Genomic DNA, 7502 nt, shown 5'->3' with positions numbered 1-7502 from the left:
TAAACCTCCATATCAATGTTTCCCAGTCTTGGGATTTTGAAAAGATGAGGTTGAATGGTGAATGTGCAACAGGCATGCATTTTTTTATTTATTTTTTTACATCTCACTGGCTGCAGTTAATACAATTTCAGATGGTTTGGGGGGAATGTATGTAGCAGGCAGAAAGAAATCAGAATAAAAAACAAACAAAAACACATCTTTAATATACCCTATTATCAATGCTTATTAAAAATTATTACTGATAAAACAGAATTTAACAATTTTAAAGCCATCCAACCTCAAATATTTGATGGGGCATGTGACCCCTCAAGCTGTATTGACACCTCAAGTCAATGACCTTAAACATCCCATAACAGTCACACTGCATCAATAAATTATAAAATCACCAGAAGTGAAACACTTTCATTTTCTGACAGGGCAATTTTCACAGTTGCAGTTAATGAATAATGTCAAGGTGTGTACTGTAGGTATACTGATAAGCAAGCATTGACAATATTTACTGTTACTGTCATGCCTACATGCCTACCAGCCTAATGCTGACTTTATTACTGGCAGGCAGCTGTGTCTGCAGTGTTGAAAATGATATAATGGAGCTATACTAAGTAGTACAGTAAGGACAGTAATGTTGCAGTTATGATCTGTAAATAAATATTTCAGACACTTGTGTCATACAACTGTTATTATTATGTCATCCATCAAATGTGAGTGTGTGTGTTGTTGTAAGTTTTTAGGGCAAATTATCACAGTGCGAATTTACTCTCAAACAAAATGGGGAAGGGTGAATGTAGTGAAATGGGTAGCAGTGAAGACATTTTAGACATAGCTCCAGTAAATCATAACACTACTTGTAAAATGGTTTAAAATGGGAATTGAGAGTAACATGAGAAATGTTGTTTGGGGAAAAAAGGAAGTTGATGATGATATTAAACATGTGCAGGGGACTTCACGTTTGTTTTTCATCTTCAATGAATATGCTGATTTTTTATTTTTGCATTCCATAAAAAATCCTTAAAAGAACTCTCAACTCTGGGGCTTTACACATGTTGTGGTCCCTCTTGTACTTCCTCAATAACTGTACATTTAACATGGAGCTACAGGCTGCTACAAATGTAGACTTCCGTCTGTCCTCCCTACATCTTTATCTCCCCTGAACAACATTTGTGTGTGTGTGTGTGTGTGTGTGTGTGTGTGTGTGTGTGTGTGTGTGTGTGGGTAGTGTAGTTTCAACATATGGATTATGTCATGTCAAACTGCCCCCTCCTACAACAGAAAACTGATTGGGTTCAACCAACTCTTTCACTCTGAACAAAGTGTGCAGCTCTTTTTTTGGAATTCAAATACTTTAATGCATCTTCATCAGATACGTTATGACACAACATTTAAACAACGGTGAATAAGACAAAAAACCTACAATATCAATAATCATGTAGAGCACCTGTGATGAATGTTTTGGTAAAGAAAGGAAAAGTATTTTTCAGACCTCTTGGTATATGAAGAAAAAGAATAAGACATGGAACATGCATTGAAAGACAAAAACTTTGAAACCTGTATAATAAGATTGCCAACATTTCTATATGTCAGCTCCGCTCTCCACACATAATAGAGTTGTGTAATGTTGTAAACAATTATCACTGATGATGCTAACTATGGGGTGAAGCAACTTTCACACAAAACCGTGACCATAAACTTTGGAGAAAATAAAAAAAAAACACATTTGGTTTGCCTCACCAACACATTTGTCATCTTTAATCAGTGGTTGCTAAGCTGTTTGAAAACATACAACCAGAAATAGTTTCTAAAAAAATCATGTTCCTAAAAGCAAGGCATGGATCAATATGTAATAAAGCTGTAACCTGATCAGAGAAGAGGCTTTTCTACCATCAGCTTGTAACACTGCAACAAAGAGCGTGTGCAGTGGACCGTGGGTGCAAAGTTGTGGTAGCGTCAATCCATAGTGGTCAGAGGTGTGTAAAGTGTGTGAAGTGTAAATTCTGATTTCCAACCTTTGAACCTGGCTCTCACAATTAACAACCACAGACACTGCTGCTCTTAAAAAGACTGTATTCACAGTCACCTTGCACGGCTCAGTAGGATTTAAAATCCTGCAAGCTCAGCTGGACAACGAGAGATTGTGCAAGTTTCCCAGAAACTGTCAAAACAATAACTATAAACACTGCAAACACAAAAGAAAGTGTACAAAAGGAGTGAGAAACTGAAGAGAGAAAAGGAAGTGTCAACTTAGGGGAGATAACTATATTCAGACCTCATAAGGGAGTGTCCCACGCACATGCACACTACTCACTCTCTCTCTCTCTCTCTTTGTCTCTCTGTCTCTCTCTGTCTCTCTCTGTCTATTTGCTTCTTCTTCCTCAAGCATGTCATCTTCATTTCCTTCTTACATGAGCTTACTTGAAAGGCAATATTGGTGATAGTTCACAGCAGACAAGCAGAGGGAGGACAAAAATCTGTAGTCAGTGAACAGGACACCACAGGAGGTGGCTGTAAGGTGAGGCATTTCACATGTCATTGTACATTAGTGGTATGTTAAACATAACATTAATGTTTTTATTTTTATTTTAAAGAATTGGTATATTTTTGCTATTCAATATGCCAAAGGAGATTTATAGGAGTGTGAAAACTTTTATTTGTGGATGGGTGACTGAGCTGTGGAGGAACATCTTAGGCATATTTGTATTCAAGCTAATCGCGTTTTGAACTTGCTTGATAAGATGTAAGAAGACATTCTTTCTGATTCACTGGACTTGCTGCAGCTGTCGGTCCTCGTGCGCTTGCAGTAGTCAGCGTATGTAGAAATCGTTTGGTTTCCTTGAAACAAGTTACAAACAGGAGGCCCTTTATGTCTATATTTGTCTGTCATGTGTGTCTCTCTCACTGTCTGTTTTCATTTCTTTCTGTTTGTTTCCTGACCTGTCTATCTTGCCTCTCCACTGCACATCTGTTCTTTACCTAACCCTACTCCATTCTCTTTCAGTATCCCACCATCTCAACATTGTGCCCTTTGACCCTGAGCCCTTTGTGGGATGGCAGAGGATGGTGTGGGTACCAGACCCCAAGTTTTTGTGGTGGACAGTCACGCCAACTGTGTGTCCTTATCCAGCACAAAGAAACCGAGGTGGGCAGGAGTGCGCCAAAAGTTCATTCTGCCGCTGGTGGGACTGACCCTGTTGGGACTTGTTGTCGAGGGATTTTTCATCTACAAACTATACAAGCAAAACGAGGTGAGGCAGATATCTGTACGTGAATGTCTGTGTGTCTGTGTGTCTGTCTGTCTGTATGAGTGTAGATAGAATACTAGTGTATGGAGGGCTTGGAAATTCCTTTTCTCGAGAATTTCCCTATTTTTCTCTGCGTCATGACTGCATACTTTAACAGAGAGCTAAACACACTTGTACTCTAGCTATCTTTTGTCTTGAAGTCACAGGCCAAATAATGTCAAATACGTCAAATGGACTCCTTCTTTAGTTTTACTTCCCTTTCTTTTGTCCCTCAAGTAGGCTACAAACCCACAATATAACTTCACTTTTCTGTCACAGTTTCATAATGGGGTTTGTTAAACCTGCACACTTGTTTATTTTGCATTCTTTCTGACACTGTCGTTCAGAAACCATCCTTACGATGTCATTGCTCAGTATTTGCAATAATGGACCAACACTGCCTTTTATCTCCTTACCAGCTGCTAAATTTCTCTGTAGCCACTCTACAGTTCTAATTATGATTTTAATTAATTTTAATTAAATCTGAGGCACTCAAATGTATTAATCACAGCATTATATGACAGCAATATTTTTGGCAAAGTGGTTTCAAATCACTATGTGCCTTTGTTTGTATGTGTGAGTTTGTTACTGACTAAAAGTCACAATGTTCATACATGTATGTTTGTATGTGTAGCTATTTTCACATTTTTACACCACTACATGTACATTCCTGTTGTTTTCCACATGGCAGGTCAGAGCCTGGTATTGAATGTTTGACATCTTGCTTGTCAACACAGGTAATTGTGATACTTGCCCATGTGTACCCTCTTTATTCCTCAGTTTTTTGTTATTTCTTTTCCCCTGCAGGCATTGGTCTGTAAGTCTTCTCTCTGTCAAAACCTGTCCACTCCCGAATCATCTGCCCAGAAAGTAAGTGTAAGTTTTAAACTCCTGTGTGTACAGGGTCAGGTTGTTGCACTTCAACAATTTTTGACTTTCAGCTCTTTTCCTGTTTCAGGCTGGATCTATGATGGGTCAAGTGGGACCTGAAGGTACTGTATCACTGTTAACATAATTTATTATGGCTCACATTCTATGGGAAGACAAGCTACACATATAATGTGATGTATGAATATGTCTTGCATCTTTACCATCTCTCAACATGTAAGATGAGTTGACACACCCTCAAAAATGTATTCTTTACTATAAAACACATGCAAAACTTCATCAAATGCAGGTTTTTACATTGATTGATTTATGTTCTCAGTGCAACCACATCTGCAACATATCCAACAGAAGGCCTTTGCTCACCTGATGGGTAAGAACCATCTCAACACTCAAACCTAAATATTATATTTGACCATAATGTTTGATTTCAACTGATATCTTTTCTTTCCAATTTTTGTCCCAGGTCCCGACACTGTAGGGGAAACAAACATTGTGGAGTGGGTAAATGACGGTGATGCCATCATCTACAACATGAGCTACAACAATGGCCGGTTGTTAGTCAAGAATGCGGGATACTACTACCTCTACTCCAAACTGCAATTAGATGCTGCAGAGAAGTGTTCGCTTATCCAGCACACGGTCATGAGAGAAACCAAGGCATATGACACACCACTAGAACTTATGAAATCAAAAAGGTTAGTCAGTGCACCACTCCTTACTTCCTTCCTCTGCTGTTGCACATGTGCTTACCATGCAACCTGTTTGGTTCTTCACTTGTGCATATTTACATGCAAATTAAAATCTGTGCCATCCTCATTATGGAGTGGTAAATTTGCTTTGTGACAAATTTGACATGTTTCCTCTAGTTTCCACTGCTTGACCCTGAGGCCGCCAAATGGGAAGAATCCAGATGAGCAGGATCTGTGGCAGAGTTTCCTGGCTGGGATCTTCAAACTGGACAGTGGAGATAAAATTTTTGTCAAACTGGAAAATATAAAGAAGATGCGTCCAGGACCCACTGACAACTTCATGGGGGCCTTCATGATATCTCCTTAGAGGCACTGACATAGATTCTGTCCCGCTTTCTGTTCAGATTCTGTCTTTATCTTTATGTTTTCATTTACAGCAAATGTGTGTAATATAATATCTGTAATATATGCAATCTAATATATACTGTACTCAATTAATGTAATTGAACCACTTAAGATAAAGCAACAAATGGTTGTGACATCATAAATAGTATCTGATATTCAGACTATAGCATCTTACTAGATAATTTGTTACAAATTTTGTTGTGTAAATAAATTGCTTTTTTGTTTTATTTTTTACCAAATCGAGCTGTGGCATCTGTTTCTGATTAGATAATGCAACAGGCAATCAGTGGTTCATTTCTGCTCATTTACTGAAGCGTGCAAACACACCTCACACTTTTTGGAACCAGGTTAGATAGCATTAGCGTACCGAGACAAACCACAGACATGCAACCCACATAACACAGTTACAGATCTATAGATACGGAGTAAATACAGACACCTGCAAGGCAGTGCTTGTGTGTGTGTGTGTGTGTGTGTGTGTGTGTGTGTGTGTGTATGTGTGTATGTGTGTGGAGAGCAGGATGTGGTTGGGTAAGGATGAACTGAAGGGAGGATCAAGGGGGGAAAAAGAGCTGAGGTGCTGTGGTTGGTGTTGCTGACTCAGCTCTGTTCCACACTGCTAGCATTTTGCAGACAGTAACAGTGTGGAACGGAAAAAGGACACCCAGAGGTACATATACGTTTGATAAAGGAGAGTAGAGGATGCGGCCAGGGAATTATGATGGAAAAAGAAACGTAAAAGGCAAAACCGTAAAAATGTGTGAGAATAATGTGAAGCTGCAGGAAACTGTAAAGATACGTTGAAAGACAAATCACCACTTAAACAGAGATATATATGTGAGTGAGGAGACTGGTCTCAGATGCAGCTGAGATATTTGGGTCATTTCCTGCTTTGAGGCACAGATTAGCATCTATGCATCAACTTGAAACAAACACAGAATAAACCAATACCTCTGCAGCCCAACAACACATAAAGGCTTTGCAAATGTTGTAAAACTAGCTTGTGTGTGTTGCTGTCGGAAGGCCACTTTCACTGAATCAAGTACTGTGCTTAAGTAAAATAAGGGAGATACATTTCATTAATTTGACCATTTACTAGTTAATGATTACCTGAAAGATTTATATTTTCTCTACAAAACATCTGATCTTATAAAACATGATGCATGGTTTAAACTATCCATCAGTGCATAAATTATTAATTAAAATTGGAACCATTGAAAGGCTGCACACACATTAAAGGCTGGTAATGTAGAAAACAAGAATAATGGGCTTTGGCCTGAATTAGGATGATGGTGTGGGCCGCCTGTGCTGTTAAATTGCTCAATTGTACCTCCTGTCTTTTAAGTTATTTGAAATTAGTGAGCGTCATAAAGGTGGAAAGAATGGCCGACATTCATTTTTGCATCTTCCCTCTGTTATCAGCAAGTAGTTGTGTGTGTGCTCTGTACTGTTGATGAAGTTTTAAAACACGCACACTTGTAAATATTGTTTCTTTCATTCTGAAATATCCTTTTTCAAATTGCAACTGTGCAACAGCAGGCTCTGTCTTCTCTTCACATCCCACACATTCATGACTAATCAGACTCCAGTTCAGAAATTATTTACTGTCTTACAGCTGCAGCCTCTACTACATGTGAAGAAGTTGTGTAATGGAGTTTACATTATTTAGGTAGTGTTTTGAATGTCTGGGGGTGAAGGTGGGGGCCACACCTCCAGTCAATCAGAATAAGTGGTCATTAATAGTGTAGATTTTATGTAAAAACCTTCAGAAACAGAAGAGAAGTGGATCTGGGCTGTAGGGAAAGATGGATTTAGGGAAATCTAATGTCAAATGATATATTTAAAAAAGACACAGTTTTCTTACAAAAAATTGTCCAAAAAGGCTATCATACAGTGTACAATATATTGCTTGAGATACTTAAGTGTACTTTAATCAAAAGTGATAAAAGGCTTCTTCTCTACTTTCACAAGCAGCATGTTGAATGCAGGATGTATTTGTTTTTAGGCACTTTTTCTTCACAGTGTGTTCTGATCTAAATATATTTTCCACCCCTGATTTGTGGCTTTGAACCTAAACTGCAAATTGTAATTAGTTCATATTTTTCTCATTTCAGAATCAGTTTGTTTTCAGACTCAGTGTCCATAAAGAAAATAAATGCCTAATGCATATTAATGCATTGATTAAAAAGCAGATCCAGGTTTGTCACATGCATAAAATGTGGACTTCTAATCAATAGTAAGGAGC

The 7502-nt window shown here is 38.3% G+C and overlaps 1 protein-coding gene across 1 annotated transcript; it reads left to right on the top strand.

The window, feature by feature from the left end:
• Positions 1-2390: 2390 nt before the first annotated feature.
• LOC128366221 (tumor necrosis factor ligand superfamily member 14-like) lies at positions 2391-5435 on the top strand. Its single transcript, XM_053326906.1, has 7 exons — positions 2391-2506; positions 2993-3239; positions 4083-4145; positions 4234-4267; positions 4483-4533; positions 4627-4858; positions 5030-5435. Exons 2-7 carry the CDS (start codon positions 3042-3044, stop codon positions 5217-5219), a joined length of 768 nt encoding a protein of 255 aa, XP_053182881.1. The 5' UTR covers positions 2391-2506; positions 2993-3041; the 3' UTR covers positions 5220-5435.
• The last annotated feature ends 2067 nt before the right edge of the window (positions 5436-7502 follow it).

This window comes from Scomber japonicus, chromosome 2 (genome assembly GCF_027409825.1).
Source record: "Scomber japonicus isolate fScoJap1 chromosome 2, fScoJap1.pri, whole genome shotgun sequence".
NCBI classification, from domain to species: domain Eukaryota; kingdom Metazoa; phylum Chordata; class Actinopteri; order Scombriformes; family Scombridae; genus Scomber; species Scomber japonicus.
The sequence above is the reverse complement of the archived record's forward strand: the minus strand, read 5'-3'. Positions and strand labels throughout refer to the sequence as shown.